The following is a 22,403-nucleotide window of genomic DNA, read 5'->3' as shown; positions in this document are numbered from 1 at the left end:
AGTTTTCACTCTGATGGCATATAAAATAACGTAATGTTACTCTACATCCCACCAGACTGAAAACAATGGGAACCTTCTCTGGCTACACCTCCGAGGCTTCTACAATTTGCAAGCCATACGGATGCTGAGACTAAGGAAGATGAGGGAATTTTACAATTTATAATTCACGTCCCATCTGCTCAGCGCAGTAAAGTTCCAACGAGAATGGTTCTCTTCGTATGAAGGGAACCATTGAGAACTGATATGAGTTGATTTATTATTATTTACTTTGATACGCTATAGTTTTAACCAAGTTTCCAATAATTGGTTTAAATAGTTTTGCAAATTTCTGGATGCTATTCTTGGATTTACATGAGTAGCTATTAAGACAATTCTATCTGCATACGTAGCAATCGTAGTATTATTTGTGACTTTCTTTATATTTATTCGATAGTACTATGTTTTGTCTAAAGCTATATTAGACCAGTAAGGATCTGTTTTTAGATGGATGTGAGAGGTGGCATTCAGATTTTTGCGGATAAAGTTAGGTGATAACTTCGTTAATAATAATTGATTTATGCTCCTTCTCAAATATGCCCGGAACATTAATAAAAAAATTCAAATATTTAAAAATTTCGAAAAACATCGATTTTTTTCTACTTTTTTTGTTTATAACTTTAAAACGATTCAGTTTGGAGCAAAGTTGTATAGGAATAAAACAAAGATAATTAAATTTTCTATCAGATGCGATTTGTTAAAAGTGTCTTAATTTATCACCCTTGCTGCAAAATAGCAATAAATATAAAATAAGGGGGCAAAACAAGCCTGTCATTATTCAATGATTTTCCATCACTTAGGTTACACTTTTTTGTAATTTGCTAAAAATTTTTGTAATGTGCTAAAACCGTACACCAAATTTCATTAAAATTGACTTACTAGATTTTGAATAATAATTTTGCAATCAAACTTTTTTTAAAAAATTAAAATTTTTTAAAATCTTGCACAACAAAAACTAGAACATACAAAGATTTGTCAATTTTTTTGCATATAAAGAAGCACTCCACCTGTCTAATGCACTTTACAGAATTCAAATCGGATTATTTGAGCAGCCTCAGCAATGTTTTAAAGGTATAAACAATTTTTTGGCTTATAAACAAATTAATGCTGTGGCCAGGAGGGGGTGCTACGCGCTCCTTTATTTAGATGGACTTACACAAGATTTTTATGTTTTTTTTGACCCGTAGAACACGATTTTTTTGGGTAACAGTTGATCTGGATGTCGATCAGATTGTTATAAACAAAGAACTTGAGGAATGACATAACATCGATTTTTCGCAAAATGAAACATTTTTTTTGTATTTCTTGGGTAATTCTAAGCAAAAAATGTTGTTACAAGTTTTTTCGTAGGATGCATAGTTTTCGAGATAAACGCAGTGGAACTTTCAAAAAATCGAAAAATTTAAATTTTTGAACGCGAATAATTGATTAAAAAATAAAATAGCAATTCTGCTGACAGCATTTGAAAGTTTAAGTCAAATTATACCGGTTTTAATTATTTGCATTGTTCAAAATGATTTTTTTTTTATTATTAAACAAAGCTATTTTTTTATAAGCCAAAAAATTGTTTATAAGTTTAAAACATTGCTGAGGCCCCTTAAATAATCCGATTTTAATTATGTAAAGTGTATTAGATAGGTAGAGCACCTCTTTATATGTAAAAAAATTAACCAACTTTTAAATGGTCTACTTTTTGTTCAGAAAGATTTTAAAAAATTTGAACTTTTTTAAAAACATTTAGATTGCAAATTTATTATGCAAAATTTATTAGGTCGATTTTAATGAAATTTGGTACACGGTTTAAGTATGTTACAGATAATTTCCTAAGTGAATTACTAAGGTTCTAAGTGCCACCAAAGTGGTTAAAAACATTGAATAACAACAGGCGTATTTTGCCCCCTTATATTGTATTTATTGCTATATTGCAGAAAAGGTAATACGTTAAGACATTTTTGACCTATTGTACATCATACAAAATTTAATTATCTTTATTTTATTTTTCTACGACTTTGTTCCAAAACGAATCGTTTTAAAGTTATAAGCAAAGAAAACAGAAAAAAATCGACGTTTTTCGAAATTTTTAAATATTTTAATTTTTTTATTAATGTTCCGGGCATATAATTTGAGAAGGAGCATAAGTCAATTATTATTACTGAAGGTGTCACCTAACTTTATCTGCAAAAATCCGAATGCCACCTCTCACATCCAAAAATAGACGTTTTTTCACAGATACTTACTGGTCTATATTGGTAGTTTGGAATTATGTTATTTTCCAAGAGAATAGGTTCGATTTTAATAATGAAAAGTATACATGTATGAAGATCGCATCTGGGTGTTTTTTTTAATTTTGCAAGGAATTCTGTGATTTCACTGATTTTTCTTTTTTTTTTATCAGTGGACTCATCTGATATGGAGCGTTAGGTACATAATATTTATGTATAAATGGGTATAAGAATGGAAAGTAGAAAAAACGATGTTTTAAATTATTTTTAAATATTTTGCCGTTACTTTAGCTTAGAATCCTACTGGGATGAAAATTTTTAATTCAAAAATTAAAAAAATTAAATTTTGCTTTTTAATCGCTTAACTCCTTAACCCTATATTTGAGCAATTAATCAATCAAAGTTCTATGCATAATAGCATTTTCGTAATAAATAGATGATTGTAATAAAATAAAACATACGTACCCTCTGTATGTATGTCCCTTAATATTAAGTTTATGAATTTCATCTACCATGGCTAGAAACTCTGGATCGTCTTGGTTCTTTTCCACACCATCCAAAAAATGTAATACTGCTTCTTCTGTTCTCCCAGAAAATTGAACTAAACGATTCTTAGGTCGTTTATAGACGATAGCAGATTTTTCTTTTTTGTTTGAATCTATAACAATATGTGTATTTGCTCCTCCAAATCCAAAACAATTGACTCCGATAATACCACCGTTGAATTTAGTATTTTTTGTAACAACCTAAAAAACTAGTTTAAATATATAGGGATTAAGCACTAATAGATGAATAATGAGAATAATATTAAAAAAGTAAAGAACAAATTACAAATATGTAGGTATTGAAGATTGAAACGATTTGCTGTGCTAAAAAATAGGCATGGGATATCTGGGGGTCACCGTTTGGGCGTCAAGTCAAATAAACGTCAGCCGTTTTGGCATTGGCAATTTTGACGTCGGAATTAATTGGTAACACTACTGGTTACTTATGTCAGTTTAATAATTAAAAACTTGACTCTGGACCTTCCTTTTTCAGGTAACTGATGTTGCCATGATCACTTTAAAACACGCGCGCCCAAACAAAAATAGTAGCGCTATAATAGTATATTGTACATCACGTGAGAAAAAAGACATATTTCTCACGAGCACAGAAGTTTGTTGGCACGAGCCGAGGCACGAGGCGAGGGCCGCAAATCAAGTAAGGGAGAAATATGTCATTTTTTCATGTGTTGTACACTTTACTTTTTCTATGGATGCGGTTTTGTCAAGAGTTCAAACTGCAAAATTAAATAATTTAGGTGCTTTTAGGTAGGTATAGTCCTGTCGCCAGATGGACTTACCCAAGTTTTTTTATGTATTTTGACCCGTAGAACACGAATTTTTTGGGTAACAGTTGATCCGGATGTCGATAAGATTGTTATAAAACAAAGAACTTGAGGAATTACATAACAGCGATTTTTCACAAAACAAAACATTTTTTTTGTATTTTTCGGGCCATTCTAAGCAAAAAATGTTCTGACAAGTTTTTTCGTAGGATGCATAGTTTTTGAGATAAACGCGGTTGAACTTTAAAAAAATCGAAAAATTGCAATTTTTGAACCCGAATAACTTTTGAATAAAAAGAAAATAGCAATTCTGCTTAACGCATTTGAAAGTTCAAGTCAAATTCTATCGATTTTGATTATTTGCAGTGCTAAAAATTAATTTTTTTATTGTTAAACAAAGCTATAAACACATAGTGTTTAAGTGATGCGTTCAATGATTTATTATTTAAAATCGAACGAGTAGGTAGAGTAGGTACAAGCAGAGATTAACCCTGTTGGGTTAATCTGTGGTACAAGTGCAAGCGAGGCAATTTATACGTAGAATGCATTAAAACGCATGTTTGTCCACGGGAAACACTATGTATTTATAGATTTGTTTAACAATAAAATATTAAATTTTTAGTAATGCATATAATTAAAACCGATATAATTTTACTTGAACTTTCAAATGCGGTAAGCAGAATTGCTATTTTCTTTTTAATCAAAAGTTATTCGGGTTCAAAAATTGCAATTTTTCGATTTTTTTATAGTTCAACCGCGTTTATCTCAAAAACTATGCATCCTACGAAAAAACTTGTCAGAATATTTTTTGCTTAGAATGACCCAAAAAATTCAAAAAAATGTTTTGTTTTGCGAAAAATCGCTGTTATGTAATTCCTCAAGTTCTTTGTTTATAACAATCTTATCGACATCCGGATCAACTGTTACCCAAAAAATTCGTGTTCTACGGGTCAAAATACATAAAAAAAATTTGGGTAAGTCCATCTGAATAAAGAAGGAAGTTGCACCCCCTTTGGCGACAGGACTAGTATATTATATCTATGCATAAACTGAAACAAAATGCATGTACATGTAGGTATTTAATATTCTTAAAATTTATATACCTTATTTCTTAAAACTCTAATTAACAGTTAGTTGTGAACAGTTTTGAAAAATAATTTCTGGTAAGTTTTGCTTTAACACATTTATTTGTTTGACAACATTAATTGTGTTTGTATTGTGCATGTTACCATGGAAACGGCGATCATAGTATGGAAGACCGTAAGGGAACCCGTGAGAAAAAATATTTCTCACTGAAATGGACGACTTTTCTCACTGGGCGAGGAATTGTTCGTTTTGAATGTATGTAAGTAGTAAGAGAAGTTGCATATTATATAGCATCCATAGAAAAAAAATATTTTATTTGTAAATACAGTATCACACGTGTTACATAATATTATGTGTTTCTTTTTATCCAACGTACAAAAATTATTCAACAAATATAAATTAAAATAAAGTATAAAGTAATAAAGTAAAGCAAGTAACTATTGCGAATGACTTGTGCTTTACTAGTAATATGGAGTGACCTTTGCAGCTATTATAAATAATTGTATAAAGGAAATTTACCTAGAGAATAATTATTATTGAATTTGTTGAATCAGAAGCAGAAGGTGCATAATGTCAAGGCATTAGTAGGGGAAATAAAATTTAAATACACGTGTAATTTTTTTTTCGTATTTCCTTACTTCCAAAATAAATGCATATGCATTGATCGCTTATCTAAATTGCAAAATTGTTCGAAAACCTATTAAAAATCGGAAAAAGTATGATGATTATTTATTCAATTTTTGTTTTCTTGACAAATTATTCTGGTTAGAAATTGAAACGCGGATTTAATTTGTTGTTTATTATTATTTTTTTAATAAAAGTTTTCCAAAAGTAAACACATTATCATTGGGTTTTCACATTACCAAAATTAGTATCTTGCTAAAATTACAATATCCCTTTCTCTTTGTGCAGCTTAACAACTCTTCCGGGAGTCTTTTCTGCTTACATCATGAGCCTCCATTTACTTCAGTCCATTATTATCTTCTTTCCAATGTTGTATTCCCATGTCATTTAAAACTGATAAAATGTTGTTTCTTCATCTAGGTCTTCTTAAGGGTCTCTTGCTAATTGGATTGTCCTCATGTTCGTTTGAGGAGCCGTTTGTCATGGGGTCTCTTCCCATGAACTACCCACCTAAGCCTTGGATTTTTGGACCTAATCTTTGGACTTGTTTTATATCGTCTATTATTATTGTTCGGTCGTCATTCTTTTCAATTATACATTTGTGTAATACATGAATAATGTTCGAGATAAGGTGAGACTAACACTAAAAATAGTCAGGTATTGCTCTGAACTAACTGAAAATCTGAACTTAAATTTTACAGTTATTTAAATTATATCCAGAACCTTCAATATAGAAAAGAAAATAGCGTTTGAATAGATAAATAACCGGAAATATACGATAGCAAGTATATGTACAAAATATATCAAACCGCAAGGGTAACTGAGGTAGCAAATCAAGGAGAGGGGACTTAAGATGAACGAGTTGGTGCAAAGAGTAAACATCCGTTTAAAATTTAAAATGCATTGTGCACGAAATCAATGGTTTTGCGACATTGCCAGATAAAATCGTTGAATATTTGTTTGTTTAAAATACATTTCCCTGAAAAATATGACACTAAGTGCACAGCCCAGTGAAATTAAGCACAAGATGGTTACAAAAGTCTTAAAAATAGTCTTAACTAAAAAAGTTTCGAAGTGCAAGTTGGGCGCCCCGCGTCATTAATATATATACGTTGTCGGACTAACGAAACGCGGCTTTAAATGTGTCGGACAAGAGATCGACCATCTTTATTTTTATTACAAAACTCTTAATTTTCAATTTAAAGTACTTGCATTTAATTAATAAAGATTGTCGATCTCTTATCCGATAAATTTACAGCCGCGTTTCGTTAGTCCGACAACGTAAATATGTTAATGACGCGGGACGAGGAAACGCGTCCAAACTGCACTCTAAAATTTTTCAGAAAGTGGTAGACTCGCTCAAACGAAGCAGTTAAGATCATTTTTAAGACTTTTGTAATCAGCTTCCAAAAATGACGATGTACTCAGGGGCGGTTTCTTCATTGGTTCACTTGTGCAGTGAACACCCAATCAAATTTCATTAAAATACATATTTTTAAACATTTCGATAAATATCATTAAAATATTTTTTCTTAAATCTCATAAATATCATAGTATCATTAAAATATGACTGTATTTATTAATCACATAATTTATTTGCACAACACCGCTACGCTAGATGCACGTGGTAGGTGCAGAATTCAAATTGAACCCAGGCACTATACAGTAACACTATAGAAGAACGAGAGCTCTTAAATCCGTGAACCGGCGATTCTTCTATCTTAAAATATTGAGGATTTGTGCACTGCACACACAGACCGGGGCGGAGCGTTTCGATTCACAGTTTGGCATTTTCTATTGTGGGAATTTATTAAATACAATATTGGTAGATAGTTTTTTAGGATGCAGCCTTATTCAGTGAAGTTTATAAAAGAAAATGCAAATAGTTTTGAAAATCGACGTCTTATAAAAAGAATGGACTAACTTGGCCGGAGATAAACTTGGTACAAAAATGTACAATAAGAAACAAAAAGTTTAAACATTGTTTTAAAGTTGAACAATATAGAAAAACTTCGCGATTATGCGGGTGTGATAAACTACATTCTTTATTTTGTTTTCCATGTTTAGTGTTTTCAAAGAATAAAACTATAATTTCAATATCGATCTTTGGATGCCGTTAAAATCAACGGATTTTTAAACAGTTTTGACAAAACCATTTCAATATTCGTAACTTCTGCGTCCTCCTTCACCACCGAAGAAGCGCCATCATTCAGTAGGTATCATATTCTGCACAAAACAAAAAAAGTGTGTGACATCCTGACTAAGCGGCTGAAAGATAGGTTTCCTTTTACAGAACATCTTTTGGCGAGGACACAAAAATTTTTCGCTTGCGGCGCTTATTCACCGTTTGTATAATTACATTCTTTAATTGAACACCCTCCTTAAATTATCACTAGCCCCCACTGGATGTACTGTGGACTTAATGTTTTAAAATCTACGCAGGAGGAATCAGAAGGAAATTTTGATATGAAACAGGTAACAAATCTGACAACGTCGCGTAACCAAAGTTCTCGATCGGTCTGATCTTGGAGGTTGTAAATATTTCTGTCAACTTTTATTGTTGTATAATTTTTGTGGGAAAAATTTAGAAAATAAATTTATATCAGAGATCACGAGATCATAGATTTTCATCGCCCTGTATATGACCATAATTTGTAAATATTATAATTTAGTTAGTAAACAGTATTTTCGCGGAAAGTGAAATCGTTAAGGTGGTTTGTAAATGGGTCTGAAGGGACTTAAACAATGGTGCGGGAAGATTAGAAAGTACATTTTATTTCGCTTTGAAATCGACAATAGGACATTTGTAAATGATCCGTAGAAGGAGAGACAGTAAACAAATTTATTGAGTTTGGAATATAAGGCTTTTTGTTTAGCATTTTGAAACAATGAAAGTAATTTGGTATCTCCTAGAATTTAACAAAACGGAAAAGTTGTATACAAAATAAATTGGTTCTTAAGAAATGAAAATGTGGATGTAGTGGGTAGAGAGAATGTTTGTGATTGGCGAAGAAAGACGGATGGTGGGGATGAGAGTGTTGAGTCTGATTTTGAAAAATGATCACTGTGTAATTAATATCTGGAGAGAACAATCCAGTTTTTGGAAAGTGAGAAGTCGGTGTAAAGTGGTGAAGTTGGCCTTTGCGAGCAGAATCGTACGGAAACGAAATCGTTGACCGAGTTGAGAAGTTACTTTTCCTTTTGTCCGAGGAGATTCCTGTCTCTGTCTAGAACGAGTAGCCGATTGGTATCAGTTTGCACAAGATATCGAACATAGAGAAAACTGAGTAGAGAATTCGAGCGAGTCCTGTTTGTTTGTTTGGGAAGCTGTTAGGACGAAAATGACCTTTCGCAACATCCGAGGAGCACGTGTGGGAGAAATGAGGACTACGCAATCCGGGAGAAGAAATAAAGAAGAAACAAAAAGGTTAGTCAAATTATTTGTGAAACGGAGAGAGTTATTTTATATCCACACCATATTTGCTAATTTTTTGTATTGAACAGTTCTATAGCATAATTTAGTCATTCCAAAATTTAAAGAAGAAATAAGTAATCAATTCAAAAGGAGAAAAATAAATTTTATTATTTTTTGTAAGAATAGTCTAACAAATTATTTAAATAAAATTTTTTGTTAAAAACAAAGAAGATATCATAATTAAGGCTTAATTTATTAGATGAAAAATAGTTGCAACAGAATTGAATTTTAGTATAATTTTTAAATCTTATATTTATGTTATATTGGATAACTAAAAAATATTTATAACATTTATATGACATCGAGTGTGTTTAATTTCCTTGTTTTGTCCCTGGATGAAGTAAGCAACTAGAGATACTAGAAGCCACAAACCGAAGGTAATGCATTAAAATTAAAATAGCCCTGAGAATAAAATTTATTATAAAATTTAATTTAATTTTGGTTTTGTTATACATAAGTAATAATTAAAATAATTAAGTAATTAATCAAAATAATAATTTGCTGATCAATCTCATAACAGAGAGAAATGCAGAGCATAACACTATATACATATGTCTAATATCTGTGTGCATATAAAATTTGTACCTTTAACTGGTTTTCTTTTAGTCCAGGCAGGGAACTATCTAGGGATTCAGCATGGATATTTGCCGGTATCATGCCTTCTTCCATAGTAATAACTGCTTTTGTTAAAGAACATAATCCTGAAGCAACTTCGGAGTGACCCATGTTTGATTTGACAGACCCAATAAGTAAAGGTTCGTTTCTTTTCTGGCAGAAATGTTTTCTGAGAGATTCACATTCAATTATGTCACCAACAGGAGTACCTTAAATGTTTTATATAAAAATGAGTGTCAGTAGTTGTTAAGATTATATAAGATGTTTAAAGATGACTATCTCTGATGATGATTGGAATGATGGATACATCATCTCAATATACAAGAAAGGGGATAAACGCATATGCTCTAATTACCAAGGAATAACTGTTACCAGCTCAATAGCAAGGTTGTACGGTCGAATAATAAAAGAAAGAATAGAATCAGAATACGAAGACATGGAAGAACAAAGTGGATTTCGTGCAGGAAGATCGTGCACTGATAATATATTCGTTCTGAAGCAGGTAATAGAAAAACGGAAGGCAAGGAATCTATCTACCCACCTATTGTTTGTAGATTTAGAGAAGGCATATGATACGGTACCTTTAAAAAAATGTTTCAAACATTGACGAAAGTAGGTCTTAGTAGAGAGAATGTGGATGCTATCGCAAATATATACAAAAATGCAAGAAGTGTCGTTAAAGAAGGAAACTTTATATCTGAATCTTTTCCAATAACAAAGGGGTTTAAACAAGGATGTTGCCTATCTCCGACTTTATTTAAAATATATATTGAATCATCGCTAGAGCAGTGGAGGAAACAAGTATCTGGAATGGGAATATACATATGCGGTGGTAAATGCCTAAAAACTTTGTTTTTCGCAAATGATCAGGTAGTCGTAGCGAATGAAGAGGAAGACATGGACTACATGTTTAGAAAACTAAAGAAAGAATATTAAAAATGAAGCCTCAACATGAATATGTCAAAGACAGAGTATCTTAAAATAGGGGATGATGAAGAAGATCCAGATTTATAAATTAGAACCACAAAAACTTGTAAAGAATATAAATATTTCGGATCTATAATATCTAAAGAGGGCATTACCAAAAGAGACATCGAAAACAGAACGCAGCTGGACAAAAAAGCGTTAAACATTCTAAACTCTCTACTATGGTCTAAAGATATAAAACAAAAAACGAAATTGACAATCTATCTTACCTTGGTAGAGCCTATTATGACTTATGGGGCAGAAGTTTGGCAGATCACGAAGAAAGATCGAAAAACAATAGAAGTAGTAGAAATGGATTATCTAAGGAGAGTGTGTGGTGTATCCAAAAATGATCACATCAGGAATGAATATATTAGAAAGAGGACAAGTACTGTATATTCCAGTGTAGATAGAATTAGAGACAACTAGTGTGGTATGGTCACGTGAAATGAATTAATGAAGATAGCTGGCCAAAGAAAGCTTTAAATTACATTCCAAAACAAAGAAGAAGAAGGGGAAGGCCTTCAGTTGCCTGGGTAGAAAATGTACTGCATATCATGAGAGATAGAGCCATCAAAGAAGACGAATGGATGGAAAGAAAAAGATGGCGGTCGAAATGCGAGAAGAGGTAGAGGCTCTGTAAGAACCTCGCTTATAGATAAATAAAGATGACTAAGTCTTAAGTCTAAGTAGATGAAAATTTTTATTAAAATTTACATTAAAAATCTTATTGAAGAAGAAGTAATAAATAAATATATAGAAAAAGTAATAAAATTATCTAACAATGTGACAAAGATCTAGAAACAAAGGAAGCCTGGTAACAAATTAAATCTCCGGTAGAAGCGGCCTAGCTACAAAATAGTTAAGGGCGACAAGTGTAAACAAAAATTAGTTTGACGAAGAGTATCAGGCAACAGCAGAGGAAAAAAAAGAAGATCAAACAACAATTATTAACAGAAAATATAGTTTGTTTAAAATGAGGATATAGAATAAAAAAATAAGCTTTGTGCAGAAAGAAAAAGAGATACCATAATAAGTTTTAATTAAAAAAGATAGAATACAAGTTAAAAAAAGAGATGATGTGGTTGTATTAAGAAGGTTAGAAGATGAAGAAAGTTTACGAAAGTTACTGTAGTTTGAAACGCACTTCGAAGAGTTACTGAATTTTAAGGTGGAGCGCGAAGTAGTAGTCAACTGGGCAGTTGAAGAAGATGAGATAGTTGAAAGGCAGCCTAAAGAGGAGGAGGTGGTGAAGCAATAGAAGAAATGAAAAATGGTAGAAAATGACAAATGCACAGAAATGATCAAGTTTGGTGGACATCTTACCTGTTCCATGTGCCTCTACATACTGTATGGTATCTGGATCTACGTTAATAGAATCATATAAGTTTCTCATTAGGATAAATTGTTCTTCGATAGAAGGATAAGTAATTCCCTCTTCCTTGAAGCCATCTGTAGCGGACTTAGCTGCAAGAACAGTGGCATATACTCGTCTGCTTTTACTCTCTCTTTGCAAAAAGTAACTAACTACAGTTTCTGCTCGTACGTATCCATCTCGATTGGTTGAGAACACCTTACATTTACCTTCTGGCGACAACATATTTAGCCTTAAATAAGTATACATAAAAACTTGAAATATGTATTGTATGTTACTAATGTGGATGTTATTTGTTTCAGGGAGCTCAAAAAAAAACAAAAAATCACAAAAAAAACGGCATCGGCCACAAAAATACTAATAAAATACTATCAAAAGGCACAAGCCACAAAAGAATACTAACAAAACCCAAAGAACGGGCAAGAGGGGTCCACGTTCTCTAGCAACGAATCACCAACATGTACGTAGCCCAGAAGAGGGTAAGATCTGAATAAACAACACAGATCTATGAGAGTCGATACAGAAATCAGTAGAGATACCGGGAATAGAGCGCCTCACGCAGGCAAGCGGCTGCGTTGGTCGGTGTAGAATTGTACATACTATGTACAACTTCTTCTTCTTCTTCTCTTTCTTCTTTGATGTTCGTCCACTGCTGGACATAGGCCTCTTCCATTTGCTTCCATCGATTCCTACTCTTGGCAATTCTCATCCACTGATTGCCCGCGACTTGTTTGATATCATCTGCCCACCTCTTCTGTGGTCTGCCTACTCTCTTCTCTTGGTCTCCGGTTTGTTAGTCTCTGTGTCCATTTTTCGGGATTATCTCGGGCAACATGTCCCATTGCCACTTGGGTCTTGCTATACGTTCTACGACATCAGTAATCTTTGTTCTTTCACGAATGTCGATATTTCGAATTCTGTCTCTCAAACTAATCCCTAGCATGGCCCTCTCCATCGCTCTTTAGGTTGTACTGAGCTGCTCTAAGGTTTTCTTTGTAAAGGCCGTGGTCCCAGTCCGTATGCAGTTACTGGCAAGATACATTTGTCATAAACTTTACGTTTTAGACACATTGGTATACCTTTATTCTTTTGTAAAACTACCCAAGACAATAGGGAAATTGCACATTTTTTTTATTACATAATAATGTTCAGTTTTGTATAAAAATGAGATTTCCAAAATTTCACGCTTCAAAACCTCATAATAACTTAAAAGTACAAATTTAAAGTCTTCGGTATTTTAAAGTAGTTCGAACGGCCCGTGACGTCACCTAGTTTTACATTAGTTATTATTACGGTTATATTTCGCTGTTTCTAGGTAAACGCTAACGTGTACGCAAATAAAAAAATTAGGTACATACACGCGACTTAAACTTCATCAAGCCAGTGACGTCATTATTTAACGTACGCAGTGACTGTATATTTTGGTAAATACATGCTATTTTGATATGTTCAGTGTTTGTTTGATAGAAAAATATTTGTTAAGGGAAGGGAAGCAGAACTATTCAGATGTTTCAAACTTAATTGTAATAAATCAATATAAAAACCAAATAATCCAAATAATAAAAGTATATATTTAGGTTAGCAAAATAAATATATGTATTTAGTTGACATAACACGTACAAAATATTGCTAAAATAATTTTTATACGTAAGTTAATTTTTATAATCAACTATTCTAAATGGGAAATGAGCCACAATTTAACTAAAAAAAGATTTTATTAACGTTTCGACGTCCAAATCGGATGTCATTGTCAAAATGCAAAAATTAGTCAGATTAAATAAATTATTAGAAAAAAATTTTTACCAAGGAAGAACATTTTTGTTTAATTTAATAATATTTTGTATTTTGACAACGACGTCCGATTTAGATGTTGAAACGTTATTAACATCATTTTTTTAGTTAAATTGTGGCTTAGTTCCCATTTAGAATAGTTGATTACAAAAATGCCACAAGGAAATAGCTTCATAACAAGTTAATTATTATTGTGAAAGCTTAAGGTCTTTTATTTTAATTTTGGACGGTAATACTAAATATTGTATATACTAAATTGTAACATATTGTACTATATTGCAATACTAAATACTGTATTTCACTTATAACTAAAAAAATATATATTAATTTATAATCTCTTAACTTTTTCATACTGTTTTAAAATGTTGTTAAACTCATTAAAACAACTAAATAATTGTCCACACTGCATAGTTAATTTAAAAACAAACACTAAACAAATAAAAAATAAGAAATCTCTTTACTAATCAATATTTAAATTAAAGTATAAACACAACGCAATTAAACAAATTCCAACACTCTGACACTAACTAAAAAAAAAAAAAAAATTTCACCCTTTTCAATTTTACTAAGTGAGATTACTTACTTTTAGGTTCACTGATGATGGACTGATAAGTCCGAAAACGTTTTGAACGTAATCCGTTTGGATTTTTAAAAATTTTTTAGAATTTTTATTAAATATACCAACTACACTAGGGAGTTTTACTTCATGTTAATTTTATTTAACTAACTTTTTTATTTGCGTACACGTTAGCGTGTACCTAGACACAGCGTTATATTTAGGTATATTCTTCTTTTCCTTCTTTAGTTTATTGGCCTCCACCTACTTGGGTATTTGGCCAGCTCGTCGTAGGGTAATAAAGGAAAAATATTTATATTCTAATGACATTTATCGTATGTCGTTGTAATAATATATACCAGTTTGTTGAGATTGCAGTTTGATACAGTTTTTGAAGGAAAGAAAAGAAGGTTTACTATTGAAAATAAAACCATTTTGTGAAAGTAAAAATTTTCTATGAATAGTTCAAACGAACAAAAACACTTTTAACGTCACATAACTGTATTTTTTACTGACGTTTATAATGTCTAATTAATTTTGTTTACTTTTTGGTGTAAAATATAAATGCAAAACCATATGACGTCACGACGCGTTTTTTGCTGGCTGGAATAATTTGAATTTTTAATCGTCTTTGGGGGAAAAACAAAAGACAAACAAAACTTTTTTATCATTGATACATGTTTTAAATTATGTTCTGTTGTGATTTATAACATTTTTTTCCAATTTTAAATTTTATGCAAGTTCCCAATTGTATGCGTCTTTTTATTTCGGCTATTTGGTTTTCTTTGCCGATTTTAATGGTATGTCCAAGATATATATTTTCAAGACTGACGTTGTCAAGAACAAGATTACTTTGTACATTACTCATTATTCATTACTCATTATGAATACATACAACAGTGTACATAATATGCGAAATCATTAAAATAATTTCAAAGTTGTGTGGACTGTATTAAAAGGTGCGATTCAAAGAAGGTGAGAAAGGTGATTACATTATACAGACAATATTATCTAAATTAGGTTTGTAAAAAATCTTATCAATATCACTGTTATTTCACTTGCGGTATTCAAATAAGTAAATTTCGGTTATCGCATAGTAGGTATTCATTCGCGGTAGTTGATTGCCGATAAAACCCGGATGTTTCGTCTGTCTCTCTCTCGCGGATACGCGTGCACACGTCATTGTTTGCGTCTTATAGCATTTCAGGAGGAGAGAAAACGTTTGTTTATTACGAGAGGTACTCTAAGAGAAGCGTTATGCCAGAGAGATTTATTTGTAGGTTTTTGTCTAAAGAGGAGAAAGCAGAGATAATTGCGTCCCTTTACTTTGAGACAAGGTAGGGGATAGAAGATATTTGTACGTCTCTTGCCTTTGGAGGTCAACAGAGAAGAGAGAGAATACTCGTTTTCAATTTCACCGAAAATTGATGTACTTGGTTAGGGATATCACTACGTACTTCGAGTCATTACTTATTATTGGATTAAGGAATAATTTTCAATATTGAGGGTTGAAATTAACGAATGATACAGCGGAAACTAAAACATAATTTTTCCGCTTGTGAAGAAATTGATGATGCGTATTATAAAATGTTTCGATTAACTGAATTAACTTACATTTATTTTGGTTTTGTTATATTAGCCCTTACCTCATAAACTCTGCTGTTTCAAAAGGATGTTGAAATAATTGTGTACCGCAAACTATAGCACTATCAGTTTCTCCTAACAACATGTCCTTAATCGCGCAGACAAAAGCATATGTACTACTCGAACATGCAGCATCCAAAGCAAAGCTTGGACCTTTAAAGTCAAAGCAGTATGAAACTCGGTTAGCAGCCACAGATAAGTTAGCACCGATAATAGTATAACCACCTGTGCTTTTTTCTTTGTGGAATTCTTCGTAGCAGTTAAAGCTACCTATTGCTACGTAGACTCCTACAAATAGAGATTAAATGAATTTTAGAGATATTTTTGTTTATTTAGGAACTTTGTTATAAGTATGTAAAGACAGCTTCATTAACTTTATTGCTAAACATTACAAATACGATACATTTGAGATGTTATGTTATACATAGTTGCTAGTCGCATGCCAGTTGTCATTGTCATTGTCATTGACATTGACATTGTCATTGTCGGTAAACGTATTGAGACGGTAAACGTATTGATTGAATTGCATGAAAATATTCAATATAAATTCAATTCTTCTTCTTTTTGTTTGTCAAGTCAACTTCTTCTTCTTTTCGGTTTGTCAATTCTTGTCCATTGTGTCGAGCCTTCACCTTCTTTTCGTTTGTCATGTTGTTGTCAATTCTTCTTCTTCTTTTGTTTGTCACGTCAACATCTTCTTCTTTTCGGTTTGTCAAATCTTGTCCATTGTGTCAAGTCTTCTTCTTCTTCTTTTCGTTTGTCATGTTGCTGTCAATTCTTTTTCTTTTTTTCGTCTGCCACGTCAACTTATTCTTCTTTGCGGTTTGTCAATTCTTGTCCATTGTGTCGAGCTTTCTTCTTCTTCTTCTCGTTTGTCAGGTTGCTGTAAATTCTTCTTCTTTTTTATTCGTCCGCCACGTCAACTTCTTCTTTTCAGTTTGTCAATTCATATTCATTGTGTCGAGCCTTCGTTTTCCCCTTTTCGTTTCTCATGTTGCTGCCAATCCTTCTTCTTCTTTTCGTTTGTCAAGTGACCTTCTTCTTCTTTGCGGTTCGTCAATTCTTAACTGATCTGTAAAGGATCAATAGTGGGCCGTAGAAATATAGGAAGAAAACAAGTTTCTTGGTTAGCAGACATTCGTGAATGGACTCAAATATCAAATGCAGGACAATTATTCCATATTGCAGAAGATCGAGAAGCCTTCGCTATGGCAATCACCAATGTCGGATAATTCTGATAATGGCGTGTAAAGAAGATGCTTACCAGTTTTAGACCCTCTAAGCTCCGCTGGATTATAGCCAGCATCAATGATACTTTCGTATACAGTTTCTAGAAGAATTCGGTGTCGTGGATCTGTAAAATCCGTCTGTTTAGGATGAATGCCGAAGAAGGATGCATCAAATTTATCTATCTCCAAAAGAACCCCGCTTCTCTTTGGAACGCCCATAATACCTAGAAAATATATATGTTAATAATAAATTATACAGTGTGAGGCCAATTAGACATATCTCGAAAACTAAACGTAATGGTAGGGGAGCAAAGTATGCTAAATGTGCAGTCACTCGAGCGCTTTGGAGACTAATTGGGTTGTGAAGAGTAGGTCCTAAAACCGAAAAAAATTAAGTAAAGTTTTCCATTTTAGTGGGGACTTGTCCATTTTTAATTTAATTTTCGATTTCCAACAATCGTTTTTTTAGATTATAGCGCCATCTATCCATAATTAGAAAAAATGTCTCCAATAAAAGTTACTTATTTTTACGTAAGGAATCCAAATCTGCAATAAAAACTGGGGGCTCCCTTTTAAGATTTTAAAGTTACCCCCACCCCACTTCCGTGGGGTGTCGTGTATGCGTTCGATAGATTTTTCAAAAACATTGAATAAGTGTATTTTTCAGTTTTTCGATCTGATGTTCGCGAAATATGGCGGGATTCGTATTTAAAATATTAAATTTACTCCCCACCCCTCTCCGTGGGAAGTCGTGTTTGATATCATTCTATCGATAGATTTTGGAAAAATATTGACCATATATTTTTTAGTTTTTCGATCTGTCATTCATTTCGCGAAATATTCGCTTTTTTCTTGTGAAAATTTGGGACTCACCTATTTCCTGACGCCCCGCTCAAATCGTCAGATTTTTGAAATATACACTGTTTTGCATGTACTTAACTTACCTTATCTTAATCTGACGATTTCGAGTTTTTCTAAGGATAGATTTTTTTTCGGCCCCCTCTTAACGAACTCCCCTGAATTAAGAGCCAATATACGGTAGAGGCACATTTTCAGGGTACAAGGTTCCTCCCAATGTAATAATCTGACGCGCTCGAGTAACTGCAAAAATCCCAGCTTGGGCTCCCCTACGAATCATGACAATTGGAATTTTGAACAATGGGCTGTTATACTGGAAGTTGCTTATAACTTCGCTTTTTTAATGGGCATGTTAAAGGTATATTTTTACATTTTATCTACACCCTGTATATATTTTGGATTCTTTTCGATATCTTCTTTCTTAAAATATGAGGTTTTGTAATCATATACGGGGAGAAAATAGCTTAAAAGAAAATTACGTTCTCTTATTAATTTCGTAGCAACATTCACACCATGTAAAATTGTCGTGATTTGACATCAAAAACTCAGAAATAAAAAAGTACCATCAAATCACATTTCATTACAATACTAAAATCATGGTGTTCCATTTAATTAAACTCAGAAACTCCTCATTCCAAATTTCTACCAACCCTGTATACTAAAATTAAACATTTTGCTATGCTTATAATTTTCAACAATAGTAGACCATATTAAAAATGATTTGAGCATAAAGAGAAGATGTCAAATCACTACAACTCTACAGGGTGTGAATATTACTACGTCATTATTAAAAAAGGTAATTATCCTTTAAACTACCTCCTATAACACTACAAAACTTTAAATTTCAAGAAAGGAAACATCGAGGTAATCCAAAAATGTAAAAATATACTGGCTGTTCCATTAAAGAAAGATTGTTTGTTTCATCCTGTCAACAGGGTAGAAAGTTTTATTCACCCTGTCAATACGGTTTGCTTGCATATTAAAATTTTTTTAAATCATGGTCCTATCTATCCCTCATCTTTTATCTAAATCATTTTTTTCCACAAAGGAATAATTGGACACTAATGCCGCGCCCTGTATTTAAGAAAAAAATATAAAAACAAACTAAAATGTAAGACGGCTCTTGTTTCGCTTTACAATGAAATGATTATTTATTTCTATTCATTTTACTTCTAACTGAGTAGGCGGGACCATTTTTCGTTGGAATTTTACCGCGCTGGACAGGCGAGAAATGAGATGCAACTCCCTCAGCCTTCTTTGCTCCAGCATTTGTTGATTTGAAAATTTTAGAATCCACGAAGGTGTTACCAGAAAACTTTGTCGCAATAAAGTTTTATTTTTAATATTATTTTAATTTTATTAAAATAAAACTTTCGCTTGTTTTAAGCAGATGTACTCACGACACCCTTATTAGTGCGGCCGATATGTGAAACAATTGCACATTTAATGATACAAGCATATAATTTGGACCACATATACTACACATATAAAGGTTCAAATTTAGATATGAGGCCATCTCATATTTTGTCTTTTACAAAAATGGCGGGCATTCAAAATGGCCCCTATACATATGTGTTTAATAGTATCATAACTTTTGAACGAAAAGTCCGATTTCAACCAAATTTGGTATATAGGTTCTCTTTTTGATTTACAAGATGGATATGGTGAACCAGAAGAATCGGTTTACCAGAAGTTGTGTTTTTACTGGTTGTTTATGTAAAAATATGTTTTTTTTTTCAATTTTTTCCCTCTGTATATATTAATTTTTCAAAATGGTAATACCGCAATTGAAAATAGCGTAAAAATATTTTGTAAAAAATATTTTGACTTTTTAGTTATGTTAATTACCATTTAATAAATGCATAACTTGTCTTCACATGTACCTATGTGTGGCAGATTCGTGCAAATATTATAAGAAATAAAATAAAAATGTATACCATTTTTATTCAGTTGCAATGCGAAACCAAAACTGTCTTAACTTTTACCTAGGTTAGAGAGCGCAACCAGCAGTCTTATCGACGATTTCACCTCTTGTTAGAGGCTCTTCAGAGAATGCATAGGCTGCTATCTCTAGGTCCAATAGGTTTTTCAATTAAAAATCTTTTAAAAATATTTTATTTAAAAATATTTTTATTAGGTTGAAAAACTTAGACTTTTATTATAAGAATTATTGTACATTTAATGGTAGAAGCACATAATTTGGACCAAATATACTACACCCATCAAGGTTAAAATTTAGATATAACTCCATCTCAGATTTTACCTTTTACAAAAATGGCGGGCATTCAAAATGGCGACTGTACATATGTGACTAATAACACGATAACTTTTAAACGAAAACTCCGACGTCAACCCAATTTGGTATATAGGTTTTTTTTATGTGTAAGACCAAGGTCTTGAACCAGAAGAATCGATTTACAAGAAGTTGTGTTTTTCCTGATTTCTATGTATAAACATGTTGTTTGTTTACTAATTCTTTCATCCTGTATGTATTTATTTTTCAAAAAGTTAATATCGGCGTTAAATAGAGTGTAAAAGTATTTTTTAGGAAATATTTTGAACTCTTTAGTTATGTTCATTACCAATTAATAAATGCATAACGTATCTTCATATGTACCTATGAACCTATGTGTGGCAGATTCGTGCAAATAATATAAGAATTATTGTGCATTTAATGGTAAAAGCATATCATATCGATCACACACACTACACATACAAAGATTCAAATTTAGATATGAGGCTATCTCAGATTTTGTCATTTACAAAAATGGCGGGCTTTCAAAATGAATTTGCCGCACATAGGTACATGTGAAGATACGATATGCATTTATTAAATGGTAACTAATATAAATAAAAATTTCAAAATCTTTCCTAAAAAATATTTTTACACTCTCTTCAATGGCGGTATTACCTTTTTGAAAACTTAATATGTACAGGGTAAAAGAATTGAAAAAAACAACATATTTTTACATAAAAAACAGTAAAAACACAGCTTCTGATAAACCGATCCTTCCGGTTCAAGACCTCCATCTTATTCATAAAAAAAAACCTTGATGCCAAATTTGGCTTAAATCGGACTTTTGGGTCAAAAGTTATTGTGCTATTATTCACATATGTGTAGCCGCCACTTTGAATGCTCGCCATTTTTGTAAAAGTCAAAATCTGAGATGGCCTCATATCTAAATTTGAACTTTTGTATGTGTAGTATATGTGGTCCAAATTATATGCTTCTACCATTAAATGCACAATAATTCTTTATATGAATAATATTTGCACGAATCTGCCACAAATAGGTACATGTGAAGATACGTTATGCATTTATTAAATGGTAATTAACATAACTAAAAAGTTCAAAATATTTCCTAAAACATATTCTTACGCTGTTTTCAATGGTGGTATTACCATTTTGAAAAATTATTATATACAGGGTGAAAAAATTGAAAATAAATTATTTACAAAATATAAAATAATTTTACATAAAAAAACAGAAAAATACAACTTCTGGTAAACCGATTCTTCCAGTTGACGACATTGATCTTGTAAATCACAAAAAGAACCTATGTACCAAATTTGGTTGAAATCGGACTCTTCATTCAAAAGATACCGTGCTATTAGTTACATTTGCATAGTCGTCCATTTTGAATGACCGCCATTTTTGTAAAAGGCAAAATCTGAGATGGCCTCATATCTAAATTTGAACCTTTATATGTGCAGTATATGTGGACCAAAGTATATGCTTGTATCATTAAATGTGCAATTCTTATAATATTTGCACAAATCTGCCGCACTATATCAAGTTGATTTGTTGTAATTCGATACTAGCAGCCCGATTTGTTTCAGTTTGTTCAGAGATAGTCATATATGCACTTTCTAATGAGAACTTAACAAGGCTCGAAACCGTTTAAGGTGATTATGGAGCTCTCTGAACGAACTGTAATACAAGACGGCTGATGTTCGTTTTACAACAAAATGATAATTTATTTAAAAAATATATAACTTTACCAGCTGGATATCTCTGACTATCTTCTTTGACTAAATCTACACCACCGAAAAGAGCTTCCTTGAACTCTTCAACATTTGCACACTGGGGAAATTTCCCGGAAATTCCCGTGATAACAATTCTGTCATTTTCCGCATGATCTTTCATTATTTTAAAAATGTCACACCACCTTAAACAAAAGCAAAATAGAAACTAGGAAAATATGATCGATCATAGGGTAATATATTTATTCGTATATTTTTAGATTTTTTTATTTCATAAGTCAAAATGTCATTCGTATATATTAGCACAATTTAGTCGCTGCATTGAATGCAAATTTTCCGAGGACTTAGAGACAGCAAATTCTGCAACAAATTGCAAATTTACTGACAATTTTACTGATTGCCGTGGTTTTGGGTCTGCTTATTAAAATACATATCATTCATGGATCAAGTCCATATTTATCGCAATACCTTAAAAAACCAATGCTAGAAAATGCTCAGATTATTGATTTTTAATTAGCATATTGAGCCACAATTAGACAAAAATGTAAAGAAGATCTCGAAGATACCCAATTTGGTTATAGAAATCCTATGGGTACCAGTGAAGTCACTTTTTGC

The 22,403-nt window shown here is 32.1% G+C and overlaps 1 protein-coding gene across 1 annotated transcript in view; it reads right to left on the bottom strand.

Moving 5' to 3' along the window:
• LOC114327245 (fatty acid synthase) overlaps positions 1-22,009 on the bottom strand; it is a 119,606-nt gene extending 97,597 nt beyond the window's left edge. Inside the window, exons 1-6 of the mRNA XM_050643189.1 lie at positions 21,807-22,009; positions 16,982-17,170; positions 15,720-16,005; positions 11,678-11,958; positions 9,356-9,594; positions 2,724-3,004 (exon numbers count right to left, since the gene is read on the bottom strand). Of these exons, the coding sequence (XP_050499146.1) occupies positions 2,724-3,004; positions 9,356-9,594; positions 11,678-11,958; positions 15,720-16,005; positions 16,982-17,170; positions 21,807-21,951 (1,421 nt within the window). The 5' untranslated portion in view covers positions 21,952-22,009. The remainder of the gene's footprint in view (positions 1-2,723; positions 3,005-9,355; positions 9,595-11,677; positions 11,959-15,719; positions 16,006-16,981; positions 17,171-21,806) is intronic.
• Positions 22,010-22,403: the final 394 nt, after the last annotated feature.

Source organism: Diabrotica virgifera, chromosome 2 (genome assembly GCF_917563875.1).
Source record: "Diabrotica virgifera virgifera chromosome 2, PGI_DIABVI_V3a".
Lineage (NCBI taxonomy): Eukaryota > Metazoa > Arthropoda > Insecta > Coleoptera > Chrysomelidae > Diabrotica > Diabrotica virgifera.
This window is presented reverse-complemented; position numbering and strand designations above follow the sequence as displayed.